This window comes from Penaeus monodon, chromosome 10 (genome assembly GCF_015228065.2).
Source record: "Penaeus monodon isolate SGIC_2016 chromosome 10, NSTDA_Pmon_1, whole genome shotgun sequence".
NCBI classification, from domain to species: domain Eukaryota; kingdom Metazoa; phylum Arthropoda; class Malacostraca; order Decapoda; family Penaeidae; genus Penaeus; species Penaeus monodon.
In genome coordinates, this window is record NC_051395.1 from 53,817,566 (window position 1) to 53,837,565 (window position 20,000).

Genomic DNA, 20,000 nt, shown 5'->3' on the forward strand with positions numbered 1-20,000 from the left:
GAAAGGGGATTGTTTGTACATTTGTTTATTATTACTTTTAGTATCGTATTAAATGAGGGTCATATGTAGACGCTGATGTGTATAGGTGCGTATCTATGTATGTACCACATTTGAAAATGCCTCAAAGGGGATTTGGTATAATATACAAGTTACCCTTATTTTAAAGTGTGAAACGTTTTTTCAAGCCTTAACTAAAAAAAGGGGTTTTTTATGGTAAACTATTAAAAAACTAATATATGATAAAATTTTAACTTCAGTGTTGATTTTTAATGAACGCCTGAATATATAATAATCTGAAAAAATGCAATTACACACCATAATAATTTAAAATTATAACAAAGGATGTACCTTCTTTTTCATTCGTCACAAAGAAGTTTACACCGCCAACTGAATCTCATTCCGGTTTCCCTCTCGTTCTCAGCCCTTCACTCTGCCAGCATTCTCCGTCCTGCATCACAAGGTTTCCTCCACCGTCATCATCTGCCTCGGGAGCCTCCCTCCTGAATCTTGCACATCTATGCTTGTCATTCCAAGCCAGGCTCGCCACACGTCACTTGTTTGGTGTGATACAGTACACGAATTTATGTATTTGTGTGTGTGTGTGTGTGTGTGTGTGGTGTGTGGTGTGGGGTTTTGGTGTGTGTGTGTGTGGGGGTTTTGTGTGTTTTGTGTGGGGGGGGGGGGGCATACATATAGATAGAGAGGAATAGATAGATAGATAGGTAGGTAGGGAGGGTAAGTTTAAAAAAATAGATAGTTGGTAGATAGAAAATTTAAAAAAGAAAAAAAAAAAACTTTTTTCTATATATAAAATATATTATATATAATATATATAATATATATATATATAAAATATATATATATATTGGATATTACGTACAACAGTAGTACATAAACAGAAACTATGAAAGACATATACAGCATTTAATTCGCTGGGCTCGTAGTCCCTCACAAGCAGCAGTGTTTACACATAATTTACATATTTTTATTACATATTATATTTAATATGATTCACATACAATCATATAATATACATATCATTTGCATATAATTTTTAGGCTCGTAGTCCCCTCCCGAGCCGCAGTGTTTACATACGTCGCCAAAGGAAGAGTTGGTGCCGCTTCTTCCGGGAAAAAGAGACCAAAAAAGTCTAAAGGGAAAAAAGAGAAGAAGGCGCCGCTTCGTGACGGCTCTCGCGGCGAAGCATGATCTCCCTGGCCATTCCCCAGCCTTGGGGTCGGGGAGGGGAAGGGTCTTCGTGGGGATCCGGGCTTCTCGTGGGCCACCTACTTTTGGGAGGAATATCTGGCGTACAGGCAGGTGAGGGAGGACAGTGGTCGCCTTTGGGGAAGGAGAGCCTCTGGTTTCATAGCTATTTCTGTTTTTTTTTTCTTTACGCATTAAATATGTCACTTGTGTTTAGTTTTGATTTTTCGGTATTTCTGCTGGTGATATTAGTGGGCAAACATTAATGTTGCTAAGTTATCACAAGCTAGAGTCATAAGTAAAAAGAGTAAATTCCGGGAAAATAGTTTTCACTACTGATTGCAAGGATTGGTTTAATTTTTCCCAAAAAATGACAACCGGGTCTTCCCTGCCCATATTTATATCAATCAGATTTGTTTTCGTGAGATGAAACGAATCTGATGATCATTTCAGTTGCATCCTCCAGCGACAATCTTGATGTGATTTGATAAGTCCCGATAGCAGGGGAGGGCATGAAGTAGATCAGGGAAATTATGGGTAAAACAGGTTGAAATAAGAAGAATAGAGAACAGAAATGGGTAAAACAAGCACCAAAAAACCTTAAAATCGGACAATGAAATCTACGGAGGTCGCCGCCACCTTTCAAACTCTAAGCACCGACGCGCCAACTTTTGAAAAACTCTATGGGAAACAAACCCATCGTTCGGCAAAAACTACGGGGTTTCACAGAATCCAGATCCCCCGTGGTAATTGTACAATGTGTCCTAACCAGTAAACCAACTTAACCTTAACCCTGTGGGATTATACACTACGATCTATATGTTGCCTAGCCAGGGGGCTCTGCCCCCTGGACCCGATGTATATATGCGCCGAGCAAGGGGGCTAAGCCCCCTGGACCCCCAGGGGGTAATATATGCACCTAGCCAGAGGGCTACGCCCCCTGGACCCCCAGGGTAAAACCACATACTTTTATACGCGAAAACACCGAATGTTTCTTCGCTTCCGTCTATGGTCACAATGCTTGATTTCTAATCACTTTTTTCAGCATTAGGGCACTGATGGGTTCAAATATCGGGCTGTGATAGAAACGAATGTCTATTTGTCCAGTATATTCACAAAAGGGCTTTAAAAAAGCCCGGAATCGATGCCGCACTTAAAATAAAACATTGCTCACCGGCGTTTCTCGACGCTTTCTCGACGTATTGGCGCTGCTGGCTGTCAAATCTCCCGGGTGGCAAAAGGCGCAGGTGCACAAGGTTTTTGTACACGAAAAAGCATGAATACTTACCAGAAAAGAATGCATTACATACATGAATTCGAGGAAAACGGACGCTGATAATGACAAAATATTCTGTTCTCACGAGCGCGTAGCAATACAAGGACCACTTGGTGATGAGTTTTGCGTCACATTTGTTTTGATTGTTGCGAAGGTAAACATGGAAGGGACTTTAGAAAACGAAGGTGCGATCTTCACTCTTGTCTGTCCTATATCTCCCTTATTTCGATTTGCACACCTTTTGCCATAGATGAAAAGGTCCTAGTTTTCGTCAAGGTAACCTCTCCATACACTTATTTTTACTGTCGCTTGGTTGACATGCACGGAAAATTTTCCCATGGATTTTGGTATCAATGGATTTCTCTCACTCATTACTCTCCAGATATATTGAATTTATCCCCCTCATTATACAATCTTGGCCCTGATAACAGGGGATAGCATGAAAGGTACTTGGAAAATTGTGGAGTAAAATATGAAAAATATATACAGAATCAGTCACTAGAGTGTCTAATGCAAGGGGCCCTCCCCCATTAGGGCTGCCATCCCCTAACCCCTGTCCAGAAAAGCAAAGAATCCATCATGTATTCATGCAAGAGAGAGCTTTGGACAGACAGACTCATCATCGGGTGAGTGCTCCCACATGTTGGTCATGCACTCTACCCTGCCCTGAATACATGGAGGATTCTTGATTTCCCAGGTAAGGGTTGGGGGTGGCAGCCTCCCAGCAGGGGGTTATAAGACAATATAGTGACTTATTCTGTATATGTTATCATATTTTCACCCCAAGAATGTGAGGGTTTTGGGGGTTTGCGGCATAATGTTTAAATATATGTGCACCAAATTGTCACTATCAGTTATGTGATGAAAATTATCTAAAAAGGAAATACAAAATAAATTCAACGCAAGGCTGACAAAATTTCAATACTTATTAAGATGGGTTATTAACCCTTCCCTACTAGGTGGCATGTACGCACATGCCATGGCATGCCTAGACTATATTCCGGGTGGCATGTGTATACATTCCATTTGTGCGCAGTCATGTTTTCCGGAGGCATGTATATCATTCTGCGCACACTATGGTGCTGACACGATCGCCTGACAGTTTTATGGGTATTCTGGTTAACCTGTGTACAGTAATTATAAATAGGACTAAACTGTTTTTTCTGAGAAGTAGAATACTAAACCACTTCCTTTTATAATACAGTACTACAAAAATTTTACATGCCATTAAAAAAGGAAATCAAAGAGTTGCACTTATTATATATTTTGTATTTATATCTTTAAGTAAATGAATTTAAAAAAGAAATTCGCAATTATTATAGTCTGTATTTAAATCAAAAGCACATTGAATTTATACTGAAAAAACATTCTTCTTTGAAAAGTTATTATCTCTTCTTTTGAAATACTTATAGTCTTCAACATATGGTGACATCTTGAATTTAAACTTTTAAACCAAAATTATTTTAATTTCTATAACATTAAATTGCTTTTTTTTTGTGCATTCTACTTAGTACACACTAAATTATTTTGTGATTCATGATTTTTAAACAAAAAAAATTACTGATTTTTCTATCATCCAAGTTTTTTTTGTTTTGAAATTTAATACAATAGTTAAGAAAAGTCAATTCACTCTGATGGAGCTGCCAATGCAGACAGTAGTTACGTGCTATGAAATTACATATCTATCCAAACATTTGAATGTCACCATACAATATATACATTTTGCCACTGAGACGGGGTCTAGTTGCATGAACGAGCTGACTTGGCTTGAAAATTCATGACGGGACAAGTGAGGGCAACTCATCCTAGTCCATTGTGATATTCCACTTGCCACAAGATTTTCATCTGAAAGTAAGGATTGAAATCAGGTTTTAAAACAGTGACTGTTGTTTATGCAACTTTGCTCATTTAACCTCACAATACAACAGCATTATCCAGCAAATCTTAATTATTGTATACGAAGTTTAAATATTCTATATAACCATTCAGTCCATTCAGTTGCAGTAGAATTAAACATAACTTTTCCAAATACACAGTTTGTTGTTTAGTCATGAAGTAAGGTCTGGTCACTTAATGTAAGTTTGCCACTTCTAACTCTGACACAGTCCTGCTCTCTATAACTTCCAAAATTTGTGCATGAGAGCTGACCATTCTATTTATATCTCAGACGCTTACATTCGGTAATTCATTCATGATATGCGGCCATTAACAAGACATGTGCCACCTTCATGCAGTATCTTACATAAAATAGATTGGTTCTAAAGATTTACAATAGTATACAAGTTTTTACTACAGTTTCCATATCTGTACCAGAAGATTCAGAATGTGGCAATACAGCCATATGGTACCAGCCTTAGTTCATTCTATTCCTTCAACAGTTTCTTCATTTGTTTACATTAGCTGTGTTACTGTCACGCACTACCCAACGGCAACCAAATTCTTTGCACTCCTAATTGCTGATTTTGAGAGCTCTTCTAGATATTCAACTGTATGAGGCTGGCCACATGTGTCTGTTGTATCTACTAAATATGTATGGTTTATGAGGTTGTCACAGCAGCACATACAATAGTTGTGAATGTTAGACCATCCATCTAAAGACAGACACAGTTTCATCCTTCAGCTCTGTGGCACTTTTTGCATAATCTTTTTCACATATCACGGGTACAAATTTGTCTGCAATTGCTTTTCTTGTTGGAGGAGTGTATCCTGGCCTCAACTTTTACAAAACTGAGGATGTTCTATCAATCTAAATAAAAAGTTGGTTGCAAAGCCCATCTTAGTGACTTCTTCATCAAGGTTTGTTCTTTCATAAGTAGTTGTCTTTGTAACAAATGTGTCCAAAGTTGTTGCTTTACAATTTAAAAAACTTGTGGTAGAAGTTGGACATTCTTTCTGTAATGCTGGAGTTGCAACACTTTTTTTGAGGCACCTTTGGAGTCAGATTTTCAGTCTTACCTGGGTTATCCAAATCCTCTTAAGATAATTCTAATTGTTCTCTGAGAATTCATTCTTGCTACTATACCTTGTAACTCAAGTTTACACTGTTTGCATATAGGTCTCTATCCTTTCCCAGACTTTGAAGGAAATCTGTTTAAATATTCCCACACTGGATCACTCTTCCTACCAGATACACATGAGCTCAGGAATTAGCTCAGGAATGAGTGGCTGTAACACCCAAACTAATACACAGTGGCACAAGTTCGGCCATGTCATAGCATATGTACAGGAACAGGAGGAGGTGATCAGTCCTGGCCAAGGCTACTGGTCTGCTATATAATAGCTTTCATGTATATTGATGCTGATAAAAAAATAAATAATAAAAAATAAAAATTAACCCTTTCCCGACGGGTAGTATTTCATAGTGGCCCAGTCCCGCTGCTGAGGGCTTATTATCGTTCACCGTTTATTAGTTATGCGCTACCACTCAGCCCCAAATACCGCATCCCAATGCCATTTCTTCGTAATACTACGAAGATATGTTGTATTTTCAGTTTCATATTTTTATAAAGTCTTCGCTTGCCAAACTTTCTGATAAACGAGACTGAAGGGTATTTTGTTATATAGCTCCATAGTTGATCTTAATTCAGTCTCTAGTCGAATAAAATTAAGGCAAGTGTGCGGCATCATGGAAGTGATGTTTTTTTTGGCATAGGTAAAAATGAGGAAAGTGTTTAAAATGACGTAAATCACACTTCAGTGGCTGGCAGAAAAAAAAAATATTTTGCCGTGATTATAACAAAAAAATCACCATGGCGTGTACATACATGCCCCCGGCAGATAGTCAGGCCATGCCAGGCATGTGCGTACATTGCACCCGTCAGGAATGGGTGTTAAAATCAAATGAATGATTTTTAAACAACAGCTAACAAAAAAAATCTGATTTAAAAAATAAAAAAGCTTTTTAATTTAAAAAACTCACAACCTGCATGAAGGCAGTGTGGGTAGACCAGAGACTGGTGGTACCAGATGCCATAGGTATTTTTTAATTTCTTTTTAGTAAATTTTCATTTCATCTTTTATTGAGTTGAAAATCTGGTTTTACCTTATTATATAGATAACTAATTTTTTTCTAACCTTGTCAGGATTGGGTATTTTTAGGGGGATTAAAAACCATGCTAAAAACAAAATAAGCTTATATATAATTTATGACCTAAAACAAGACCTTGTAATATCTGAGGGGACACACACATTATATGGACCCCCCCCCCAAAACCCCCACCAAAAAAAAAAATAAATAAAATGAATACTAAAAAAAATATTATGAGGAAAATATATTCCCTGTTGATGCTATGGATCTTCCTCTTGGGTTGCAAGACAAACCCAAGTAACCATAGACAATAACATATAAACCCCTAGGTGTGTGGGTTGGTATGTATGAATATACCCTGGCAATGCTTGGACTCAATTTCCAGGTCAAATCATGCAAACATTCATTGTATGGTCATCCATGTGGTTCTTGTTATAAACACTGGGCCAAAATAGGATTTTTTTGGCCACAGAAGAAAATGTGTATGAAAGTAGTTTTAAACACCGCCCATTTTTCCTATGCTTTACACTTCTAAGGGCTTCTCAGGCTCCTGAGGTCAGCTTCTCTAAAAATACATCAGTTATCGAGTCTGAAGTGCAGTGTGTGTGTGTGTCGTGCGTGTGTGCGTTGCGTGCCGTGCGTGCAGTTGCGTTGCTGTGTGTGCGTGCGGCGGTGCCGTGTGTGTGTGTGTGCTGGTCGTCGTGTGTCGTGCTTGTGTGTGTGTGTGTGTGTGTGTGTACAGCATGTGCTGTGAGTGTGTGTACGTGTGATGTACGACGTGCACGCGGCTTGTACGTGTGTACAGTAGTGGGAGAGGGGAGGAGAAGGAGGAGGGAGAGTGTGGACATAGATGTGCCAAAAGCATTTCTCATGGTCCAGGGATCAGTAATAAAAGAAAACTTTTTTTGTTTTTTTTTTTTTTTATCTAGAGCAGGTTGATATGGAGAAAATACTACCCTCAAAAATTAACTTATTACCATCAGGGAATACCAGTAATAAATACAGAATATACATATATAATAATCACGAATTATGAAAACCACATTGAGCAGAGAATTGAAATTTATATTGTGCCTTATAAGTTGTAATATAACATCTCGAAAGTATTTATATTTCATAGGATACAGAAAAAAAAAAAAAAAAAAAAAAAAAAAAAAAAAGCAAAGTAAAATTCAGTATAAAAAACATTAGTCATACACCAATGTGACACCATTCAACTATCACTTTATTCAGCATTATTAAAGAGCAAATAATGACAAATTATGGGATTCTAGCCATCCAACAACACAAAAAAATGTGTCCCTACATTTTCTTTAGTTAAATGTTAAGTTAAGTAAGTTTAAGGTAAGTTTATATTTACCACCCTGGCTATTCTGCATATGCTCAAGGCTCCGTTGTTGTGGCAATTCACATGAGTACAGTTTTACATATATCTGACATTGTACCGTAGTCTGTAATACTGTGTTGTACAAAGGTAAAATAGAAATATAAATCATACATCATACAAAATTATTACTTACATATGATTTATGCCTCTGTGTTGGAATAACACTGTTATTTGTTTTACGGTAGAGTCTAACATAGTAAATTTAGGTATAGTACGATATACTTCCACTTATGTATCAGTGAAATGAAATATCACATAGTTCTTTTATACATCATGTAGGGTGTGGTCTGAAAGTAAAGGCTGTATCACATGACATTCCGAGATATAAGTGCTCAAGCGTCGTTTGTTTTCTTCGTTACACAGTCTACATCTAGATTCATCTGCATTCTGGCACCGTGCAGTTGCCAGTTACATCTGTAAAACCTTAAATGTTATTCTGGCAAATAACCACGTCACACTGTCTGGTTTTTGACTTCGGGCCCACCCATAGGAAGGCTGCCATTCTATACTGATCGTAGTGCCTTATGGTACAGCTTTCAGGTGGCTCTTTGAGTGTTAATCAGACTATACTAGTTCTTCCTTATGAGAACTTTTCAGACTATGTTGATGCAACCCTAGCAAGAGGCATCCCAAGATCCTATGTTCAACAATATTTTTTTCCTTGCTGCATGCTTATCTTCGCCCAATTTGTCACTGGTTCGGCTCGTGGTCGTGTTGCGGTATGCATAACAATTGAGATGGGTCCATACCAAAATTGGAATGTTAAATACGCTCTGGCATGGTTACGTTACGCTTAATGCAACTCACATTTTCTTCATCGCCACCTGCGTTTGAAAGAATTTAGCGTCCGAAAAGAGACACCTTTGAGAGTCACAGAAAAACTACTCCTCCAGAGCCCCTAGACATTAAGAACTTCCGTTTGCGAGGAGTATTACCGCCCAGCTTCCGTTTCGTGTAGTGCTTTGGCCCAGTCAATCGTTTTGCATTCTTCATATTTTAACTTGATTTTGTAGTAAGCCCATTTTTGGTATACAGCGCCAAGCACAACCAGCTTTGTATCCGACTGTAGGATCCGCGGCGTAACACTCATATGCATCATCACCCCACTTAGGGTCTGTGTGTTCGTTTAACGTTGCTTTAGCGCCAATTTGTTCTCAACACACAGTTATGCACCCTGTGTTTTTTGTGGTAGAATGTAAGGTGCACGATCAATGTTGGAATTTCCATGGTGGAATGGAGCGACCTTTTGGTTATTTACTAATGTGGAACATTGAGTTTTTATAAATGTTCATGGAGATTTTGTGTATCAGAGGGCGCGCTGTCCGCGTGTGTGGGATCGTGTGTGATTTGTTCACGGTTCTTTACTGCGTTTGATTTTATGTTGCAGTTTTGTTTTTTGGAAAATTTTTTTGGAAATTGAGGATACGAGGGTTCCCTCAAGAGCTTTGACCCCAAATATGGTGGAAAATAAATTTTATTTCTATCAGACCAGAAATAATGAATGGTAAGGTAATCTGATCTCATGTTTTACTATTCCTTGCTGTTCTCGGGGGGGTCGGTTGACGAGGATAATCCTCATAGCTTCATTTTGCCACTACCTCCCAACAACCTATTTCTGATGCCTACCACTTGCAACAAGTGCAGTTTGCATGGTATAGTGCGTACAACTGACCTTTTTATAAAAGCCAAGGTGTAAAAACAGTCTAGCGCGCCTTAACATTGATTGCCAGTTCTCTTCAGACAGAACTTTTTCAAAGGTTTCAATACTCTTCAGAGTCTCTTCTTTAGAGAGAAGACCAGGTTGTCGCATCATTACCAATTCACCCCGAGATTTTATACTGTGGCATATGTCAAGCTCCTGGTCCCCTATGCCGGGAAAAGTGGTTTTTTGGTGGGGGTATGATACATGGGTTTAGAGCCATTGTTTTCTGGCGGAAATGAGTAATTCCACACTCATGAGCCTTTGCTTTGATTTCTGTCTGAGAATTATGTAGCATCCTTCACTTGTGATGATGCTCTGACCCGCCATATGTCGACCAAGCCTAGCATTAGCACAATGGATTCACCATCCCCAAGTGGGTATTCTGCCACCAGCTTGTTGGATGAGGACATTGAACAGCATAGGGCTGAGGAACTACCCCTTGGGCCGTCCGCCCAAGTTCAAAAGACTGTGAAGTGGAACTTAACTTCTCCACGCCCCTGAACAGCGACACTTGCAGATCTGTTCGAGAGATACATTCTAATTCCAGTTCAATATCTTACCCTGGATGCCAAAGGCGCTTACTAATTGTTCTAGGGATAAACTTCTCTGGTTGCAATGTCAAAAGCTGACTTAAGGTCAAGAGAAAAACAGTCTTTGTACTATTGTTTGTGAGTTGTACTTCCATGGATAGAGTGTGAAAAGTAAAGAAAAGTAACTCTGACAAAAGCAAATGTTCGTGTGCTACGTTCCCGAAGGAATCCGTTCAGTCTGTGAGATAATTTACCTTGTAACCTGTACCTGGAGTCAGTTTCAAAATTATCCTTTCTAGACTTTGCATACACATGAGGTTTAAGGAAATTGGGTCGGTATATCAGTGTTTGACTTTCGGTATAGGGATGATTAAACGCGTGTCCAGGGGGCCAGGGCAGAATAAACTTTGTGGACAAACTTACTGTATAGGGCAAAAGGGGATTCAGGTACCTGAGCATAAGGCGGAGGACCACTATAGGTAATTTCCAATCCCTCACCTGGGTAGCGGAGATCACTTTTCATTTGATCAGTGCATTGTTTTCAGTTCCCACTCAGTGATTCTCAGCAAATAGTCTGAGGGGGTCAGTTATCAAGGAATCAGAACATTCCAATCCTTCCAATGGCAAAATTTGCGTTTGCAATTTAGGATTGGAATAGGTGATCCTGAATATTTGTGGGAAGTGAGCTCCCAATTTGGACGCTCCAGCCATGGACTGAAGGAGCAATCTGCTTGTGCAAGAGGACTATGGAACTGCGGGGGTGTTAGGGTGTAGTTGGTTTGCCTGGAAATTTGATTAATTTTTTTTCCAGACCTCCGACAATTGAGGTGGTTTTTGTTAATGCTTTTGTAGGAACTGTGCAAAGTGTTCATTTCTGAAAATGAGTTTTTATTTTCCCGTAGGTTTTTTGTTAGCCATAAGAATTCAATAATGGTTGTCACGGGTATATCCTGCTTTTGTAGATATTCATAAGATCCTGAACTCGCTTTTGTTCCCTTAATAATGTAGGGGCACCGACCCACTTTAGTTGTTTGGAGCGTTGTGAGTTTGCTGTTCTTGAAGGTTTTCTTTGGACAGACCCAAGTGTTTGTAGTACTCAGTGACCACTGTTGTCATTGTCCATGGAAAATTTATCAACATTGTTACTGTGTAATCATTGTACCGTTCATAGATACGTGATTTTAAAGTGGTGGATGCTTCAAGGTAAGGGGGAATAAGAAATTTTGAACCCTATTTGTTTTTGTAGGGACGAGTATTTATCAACAGCGTATCTGTTACCATTGCAAAGTGGTCACTGATTAGGCTCTGTGCAAGCATGCTTCGAACGTTCCCATTCACAATGAACCTTGCCTATTACATAATCTAGCCTGCCCCCGCCACGTGAGTTTGTGTCTGTATATATACTGTCATAGATCTGTTGTTCACAAAATGTGGAACTCTTCGCATTTCATTGCATTGACTATATCTCCAAATGTTAATGTCAGCATTTAAAAATCTCAATCTCCCATGACTCATATTGTGCCGGATTCTGAAAGTTGGGCAGTGAATCAGGTCTGAAACTTTCATACACCTTGCGTGTATACATTGTTACAGAGAGAAGAAAAAAACACCCAGAGGCTGTTGCCGAATATTGGTAAATGCTGAATACTGACACAATTATTGTCATTAGATTTCGGCCACAAACTTATGCGGTTATGGTGTCACTGACATAAGTCAATAGGCCTTTGTCATGTCATCCCTGTGTTCTGTATAGGAGTGTGGTTAGCCTCTAATTCTAGGGGCTGGTTTTATTTTAGTGGCTGATTCTGTGAAGGGCTCTTGTAACAGATAAAAACAAAAAAAAAAAAAAACGTCAACATTTATTGTTATGAATATAGTAAAGCACGTCATTAATCATTTAATTCTACGGTTGACACACGTAATTCCCTATGAAAGAAAAGTAATTGTTTTTTCTTGTCCCCCATCACACCCTATCGTTAACTGATTTGGTCAAATTTCGGTTGATGAAACTCTTTAGTCTGATTATTTCTGTTATGCATTACGTGTTTGGTATTGTAATCTTCTTATTTATCCTGTTTGCGGGCGCTTTCCGCGTATTGATACTATCCGGCATAATCCGTAACCTGACTAGCATTTGCTGACTGATGTCCCCAGATCGGCCGGTTTCTTAGCATCTTCGCGTCATAGTCATTGTTGACGGTCACTGTTCGTCATGTTTATCAGGAAACTGTGGGCAATAATTATAGACCATAGAAAATGATTTAATACCAAAAAATATTAAAATAGTTTTTTTTTAGGTTCGAAAGAAAAGGCAGGAAGTAGGCCTCTTCATCTTATTGCGCCTGAGCGGCCGCACACACATGGGGCTAAGCAAAGAGGAACTAATCACAGTCCCTCGCCGCCTTCTTATCTTTCGGTTTTGCCCTTCTTTTTTTTTGAGCTAGAATCACCATATTAATATGTATTGGTGTTGTATAATGTTGTAGTACCTTTTTATTTAGTCCTAAATTTTTCAGCGCCGTGTATACAAGGGAAAAATGCATTCCACCAAAAAGAACTGAAGAACTCATGGCAGAGAGGAGGACATATGATAAGGCAAGAGCATAAGCTTGGACAAAAGCAAAGTTTGGCTTTGTGGAGGGAGCGTTGTTTCAACCAGATTAGTGAGTACGGTAAGTATCACTGCGGCCAATCTGTGTGTGTGTGTGGTGTGTGTGTGTGTGGGGGTGTGGGTGTTGTCGGGGGTGTGTGTGTGTGTGTGTGGTGTGGTGTGTGTGTTTTGTGGTGTGTGTTTAATAAATTAAAAAGCAGTAGAACTGGAAAAGTAAATTCTTCTCCGACATTCCATGTGTGTTAGCTGATTGGTTTTGCCTGGGCGTTGGTCCAGCTTATAGTTAGGCATTCACCCAATCTGCCAGGAAATGAAGCTCATGGACATATGTAAATTCACCTGGTGTCCCAGTGACATTTCCACCAGTATCGTTTTTTGCGACTCTGATAAGTTTTTCTTTCTTTCCTTTTTTCCCTGTTCATGATATACAATTCCCTACATAAACCCTTAAGACAAATGTATTAATGGACAATAAATAAATAGAATAATTTGTTAAGCATAGTTTCCCCAGAATTGACAATGCTATGGTTAAAACAATGAGATGAAGTTCATTCATGGTTTCATAAACAGTCTAGGTCACGATACTTATTTAGATAAGTCATGTTTAAATTAATTTTTGTCTCTTCATTTAATCCCATAGAGTGTCCCATTTTGATTTTTTTAAAAATTGCAAAAAAACAAAATTCTACCACCCGTTAGCTCCCATTAGCAGACACCATACAAGATCTTTGGTCAGATGTGCATTTTGCCAGGTTCAGCTACAACAACAAATTTGCACTTTGATGTATACAGATATTTTCTTTCCCCCACGGGCCATCATGGTGTTATGGAGGGTTTCCGCACTGTGGGCAGCATTCTTGGGGCCAGTTTATTCAGGGTTCTTGGTTCGAGTCATGAGGCTGTTGGAAATCCCACAGACTGTGGCTTTTTGTTTGCATTCGGTCATGATGAAAACAACCATCAATCTCCCTAGCCCTGTATGTCTGCACATACTTACACTTTCAAAGTAGAAACAGGAAGATGGTTTCAACAACACAAACTCCTGGATTTTTCAATAAAGGATAAACTCAAGAAATTTGTGTTGCCCAAGTGATTGCTTCACCCAGTTATTGCTGGGCTTGTTTATATATTAAGGTAAGTATAGTGGATTTGAAAATTATATATTATTTATAATCTTAGTATTATTATCATTATCATTTTATATACTGTTATATATGTACTCGTATTGGACTTTTTTTTTTATAAATACAAAATTCAATACATTAGTTTTTTTTTTTTTTTTTTTTTTTGTCTATAATACAAACATCAACCAACCATAATAACTGGCTTTTATTATGGAGGAAATTATATTCTACTACAATTTTCTTTCTTTTCTGTTCTTTTCCTTTCAGAATGAAGTCATATAGTTCTAATACTGAATACAATCTACCATAATAATGACAGAATATAAATAAATAATGTGTATCATCCAGCAATTCACATCGGTTCACTAGTTTGTGAATTAATCTTTGCACTCAATGTCTAGTGCATTGTATTGTATATTAGTTGTCAGACTTCAGTTGAGGGACTGAGAGAGGGGGAAAGAAGGAAAAAGGAAAAAAAAACCTCGTCTGTACAATTGAGTCATCCATAACAACCATAAATTTTTCCCCAATTGCAATTGTTCCTTTCAGACTTCTGTACAAACCTACACGAAACACATGCTAAGAAGTTTAACTTCATATATTAGGATAATTACTACATTCAATTATAAATTCTATTACTATGCTAGCCCTTATAAAAAATAAAAAGAACACCAAAAAGGGGTAAGGGATAGACTGCACAGTACGAAAAAAAGATGAAGGCAGGAACGGAAGGAATTTGAGGGAGCTAGGAGGAGAGAACATTAAGTGTAGGCTTAGCGCTGTGAATCATAGGTGTAGAGTTGCCAAGTAACATGTAGCTTACACAAAACTATGATAATACCATAGAAGAATAAGTAGAAGTACTGCTGTTACCATTTCAGCTACTACAAATGTTGATATATAGATGAATAAAAATTACATCATTAAGCATCATAATCAAACTACAAAGATTAATCAGAAATTCAGCAGCAAAACATATGCCTGGCTGCTTTTCTTGTGCTGGGTCCTGGTCTTTTCTATCCCCAGTTTACAATCATACACTCGCTGCATTTCGTTCTTATCATTATCACTTATCCGTATGTATTGTTAATGGGCAACTAAAAAGACTAGTTATGCTTCACACCAGTAAATACTGGTATAGGAAAATGACAACATGACTAAACAAAAGACATTCTTAGGTACTGAAACAAAGTATATACTATATGTTAGTCATATATTGTGTTGTATATGGATTGTTGAAAGAAAGAGAATTTTTTTTATTTGAATTATTCTTTTCTTTTGTTTCCACGTTTTTATGATTGCCAGGGCGGGGGGATTATTCTTGTCTACCTTTGGGGATTCACAATGGTTGTTGTGATGTTCTTCATGACAGTCTACCCTGACTACATTGCGCCACTCTTTGACAAGTATGAACCTCTGCCGGAGGGGGAGCTCAAGTCAAGGATAGAACAGCTGGCAGCACAGATTGAATTCCCGCTCACAAAGTTATATGTTGTTGAAGGTATGTGGATGAATTTTTAATGTGTCTATGTACCCATGTTTCTCTCTCTCTCTCTCTCTTCTCTCTCTACTCTCTTCTCTCTCTCTTCTCTCTCTCCTCTCTCTCTCTCTCTTCTCTTTCTCTCTTTGTGCTTTCTCCTCTCTAATCTCTCTCTCTCTCTCCTCTCTCTCTCTCTCTCTCTTCTCTCTCTCTCTCTCTCTCTCTCTTGCTTCTCTCTTCTCTTCTTTCTCTCTCTCTTTCTTCCCCCTCTCTCTCTCTTCTCTTTCTTTCTTCTCTCTCTCTCCCCCGTTCTCTCTTCTCTCTCTCTTTTTCCTCCTCTCTCCCCTTCTTTCTCTCCCCTCCCCCCCCCCCCCCTCCCCCTCCTCCTTGCTTTCCTTTCCCTTTTTTCTCTCTCTCTCTTTTTCTTTCTCTCTCTCTCTTGCTTTCTTTTTTGTTTCTCTCTCTCTCTTATGTTTTCTCCTTCTCTTCTTTCTTTCTCTCTCTTCTTTTTTTTCTCTCTGCTTTCTCTCTCTCTCTTGCTTTCTCTCTCCCCTCTTGCTTCTTTCTTTCTCTTTTGTTTCCCTTTTTCTCTCTCTCTTGCTTCCTTTCTCTCTCTCTTGCTTTTTTCCCTCTCCTCTTTTGCTTTCTCTCTCCTCTTTTTTTTTAACCTTTTTTCAGGTAACATGAGAGTACTTTAAAAAATTTCCCAACTTTAACATTTACACATTCCTATCTATGACAACACTCTAAAAGTGAACTTTAAAAAATAAACAACTAAAAGGAAAAGAACTAAAAACCATGTTAAACAAATAAATGTGCACTTAAAACTCTAAAACTCTGTATTCTGCTATTGGTTAAAGGGACCAAAAAATGTTGATGTGGGCTGGTGTTCCCGACCATGTGGTTCCAAGGGGGCCCCAAACTTTGGGAGAAAGAGCACAGGTGGTTCTCTGTCCTGGCAAAGGGGACTGCACTTCTCTTTTTCACTCGCGTCCACCACGGGGGTTTCCCTACTGGGAAACATTGGGCGGGGGAAGGGGTAAGCTTGACAATGAGAGTCTGCCTACGTTTAAATAATCATTACCAAAGCCGCCAAAATTGCACCAGGGTTCATGGTTGAAGTGTGACCCTTCAGTGGTTTTCCCAAAATTTTGTACGATGATTGCTTCCCCCCTCCCTAACCTATCCCCCGAAGAAAATATGAAGGGGGACGGCAGACCACTCAAGCGGACTATACTCCATAAACTAAGAAATTGCACTTTTGAGTACTGCTACACCAGCCATCCAAGGGGGTTGATGGGGGGGATGCATCCCAACTTCCATCAGCTGTCTTTGCCCCCTGCTGGACATACGTGTATGTTAACCAATCAAATCTATTCCAAAAATCTTGATGGAGTCCTGCAAACAATCTTTTGCCATAGAGGAAGTTTGGAGTGGGGAAGGGGCGAGGGCCCTCCCACGGGATGAGTTTGCCTGTGTCTTTTCTGGGGCCAACGTCACCTGTCCCCTCCGGCTCCACCCACAAGACTCTAAGCGTCTGATTGATGCCACTATCTTTTCTGATGGTCTCTCACTTACATGTGAATGACATGTGCAGTCGCCCAACGCGACACTTTTGGTATGAGTTGCAGGGTGTCTTAAGAAGACATTCCAAAGCAGAGGTCCGGAAAAACCTACCTTAGGGGCCCAAGGTACTAAAGGGGGCCCCGGTGGAGGGTGGCCTTCCCACCACAAAAGTGACCTTCCCCGGGATAGTTTTGAAAAAATCCAGGAGGTCCCCACTAATGCCCAATCCTTTGCTTCTAACTGCCACATGGTAACCCCGTCGAAAACACCAGTAAAGCTAGTGCAATCACATAAGTGTCTTGGCCCTCATCTAAGGCTTGACTCATAATAATACTGGACAAGAGTAGGCCAGAGGCTGATCTCTCTGCCGAAAGCCAAATTTTTCTCGTTTCAATAATCGGTGGGCCGTCGAAGTGCCATGAGTTTTTTTCAGCACTTATAGTTTCAAATATCTTGCCTACCAACAATAGCAGAGATATGGGCCCTATATTTGTTAAGATCCTTGTCTGCAGATTTTTTGTGTGTCGCCCCTACCATTGTTCTATCGCTCTCTTTGCAAGTGCTGCATGTTCTTGCAAGGCCATATTGTGCAATTGTTCTGTTGTGGTTGGGGTGGATGCTGCTTATATCGACAGCCATGCTCTACTTTTCAGGTCAGCAACTGTGCGACACTGATAACCAAAACCATGTTGATCTCGCTTTGCATTTGTATCTCTGACTAGGTATAAATTGTCCCTCTGTAGTGTTTATCAGATACCATAATATTGGAAACCTGGTGCTTGATTTGCCATTCGTATTTTATCCCATTCACCTCCTTAGCTTCTGGTGCAATACAGCCCTTTGCCTTTATTCCGAGCCAGTTTGTTCTAATTGTATTTTTCTTCGCGATCCACTTTTGTTATCACTGTGTGTGAACAGCAAAGTGGTCCTGAGGATCCAACAGAATCCCAATTTGGCTACCATAATATGTCAGAGCTGAGGTCACTGATAACAGTCAAGTGAGGAACCTTAAATTTTTGGTTGGCAAAATCCACATGCTTTGTTAACCCTGCAACTGTTCAGCAATCATCAAATGCCCTGGCACAAGATATTGGTTTCGGTCGCTGACAATGATTGATTGGCTGCATTCATGTTTTGTAGCAGCATCAGATGTACTGCAGATAGGTAGGGGCTCTCGTCCTTTGCCACTGGGGCTTGTAGCACACGCACATCGAATGGGTGAATCTTAAGGAACATCATTTCCAGATGAATCAGGGATGTCCACAGAGATCACCTGGAACCCACGAGGTTCTCACTAAGCAGACAGCGATGCTACCAAAGGTGTCCAATTTCCCTATCGCGTTGGTGCCACTGTGTGTAGCCATTCACTTTCCCAAAGGTGGCAAGGGACTCATAATTGATGAATGGCAAACCGGTAGCATGATGTCAAGGTTTTGTGGGATTTAAATCTATATGGTTAAATCCGCAATATTCGTCTGAAAACCCCGACATTGGCTATACATTATAGGCTAACCTGGCATACTGTTATGCATAGGGCCAGGTGTATGGGCATGTATTAGATGCCGGCAATGGCCAGTTCATCACGTGTGATGCACACGTGGCAATAGACCGCACTTCTAGTGCACCTAAACTGGATTTGATTCATGTCGTGTTGTCAATTAAATCCAGAATAGAGACAACAGCAACTCTTTTCTCAGCCAGATTTTGGCAGCACATTTTCAAGAAATTAGGAATGAACTTTTTACGACTCAACTCGGCTCGGGGTAATTCTTTTATTATCTCTCTCTTGCTCCTCTCTCTCTCTCTTTCTCTTTCTCTCTCTCTCTCTTTCTCTCTCTCTTGCTCTCTCTCTTTTTCTCTTTCTTTTACTGTCTTGCTCTCTGAACTCTCTCTTGCCCTCTGCTCTCTCTCTCTCTCTTGCTCTCGGATCTCTCTCTCTATCTCTCGGATCTCTCTCCTCTCTCTCTCTCTCTCATCTCTCTCTCTCTCTCTCTCTCTCTTTGCTCTTGGCTTTCTCTCTCCTCTCTCTTCTCTCTCTCTCTCTCTCCTCTCTTCTCCTCTCTCTCTTCTTCTCTCTCTCCTCTCTCTCTCTCTCTCTCTCTCTCTCTCTCCACTCTCTCTGTCTCTCTCTCTCTCTCTTCTCTCTCCCATCTCTCTCTCTCTTTCTCTTTCCTCTCTGCTCCTCCTCTTCGCTCTCGGCTCTCCTCTCTGTCCGCTTCTGTCTCTCTCTTGTCTCTCCTCTTGCCTCGGCTCTCTCTCTCTCTCTGGTCTCTCTCTTCTCTCGGACACTCTCTCTCTCTCTCTTCTCTCTCACCTCTCTCTCTCTCACTCTCTCTCCCCCCTCTCTCTCTCTCTCTCACTCTCCTCTCTCGTCTCTTCTCTCTCTCTCTCTCCCTCCCTCCCTCCCTCCCTCCCTGTCTCTCTCATCTCTCTGTCCCTGTCCTCTCTCTTGCTCTCTCTCTGCTCTCTCTGTCTCTCTCTTGCTCTCGGCTCTCTCTGTCCCTCTCTCTTGCTCTCGGTTCTCTCTTTCTCTCTCTTGCTCTCATCTCTCTCTCTCTCTCTTTCTCTCTCATCTCTCTCTCTCCTCTCTCTCTCTCTCTCCTCTCTCTCTCTCTCTCTCTCGCTCGCTCTCTCTCTTCACGTGGGCATTAAGTATACTCTTCCTTTTTACAAAGAGCCCCCCCCAGCAAAGCCTTCTCGGTACCACCTTGCTACAAATATCATGATGAATTCATTGAAAGATGCTGCTGTATGAGACCTTTATTCTACCAGCCAGGCATCATTAAAATGAACTCTCTGTCAACAAGTTAGCACAACATGAACTCAGCTACAACCTAAAAAGCCTGCCAAGCACGAGTCTTTATCACCCAAGGTAGAACGTGCCACAACTGACAGAGACCTGAGATAAAACTTCTTAGAAGGGCTCATAACGATCTACAGTAAGTCAACTACAACACCTGGGGAAAACACCCGTACTTGGCTAGGGATCTTGTGTTTTTTAGTACAAAGATCAGTGAGTTAATAACTCGAAAACGGGAGGGAGATTTTATGCTGGGCAGAATCAATTGGACTCCATGACATCCCACGATAA

The 20,000-nt window shown here is 40.1% G+C and overlaps 1 protein-coding gene across 1 annotated transcript in view; it reads left to right on the top strand.

Annotated features, from left to right (window-relative positions):
- LOC119578172 (CAAX prenyl protease 1 homolog) overlaps positions 1 to 20,000 on the top strand; it is a 72,009-nt gene that overhangs the window by 32,058 nt on the left and 19,951 nt on the right. The window contains 1 exon segment of the mRNA XM_037925908.1: positions 15,199 to 15,364. Coding sequence (XP_037781836.1) covers positions 15,199 to 15,364 — 166 coding nt within the window.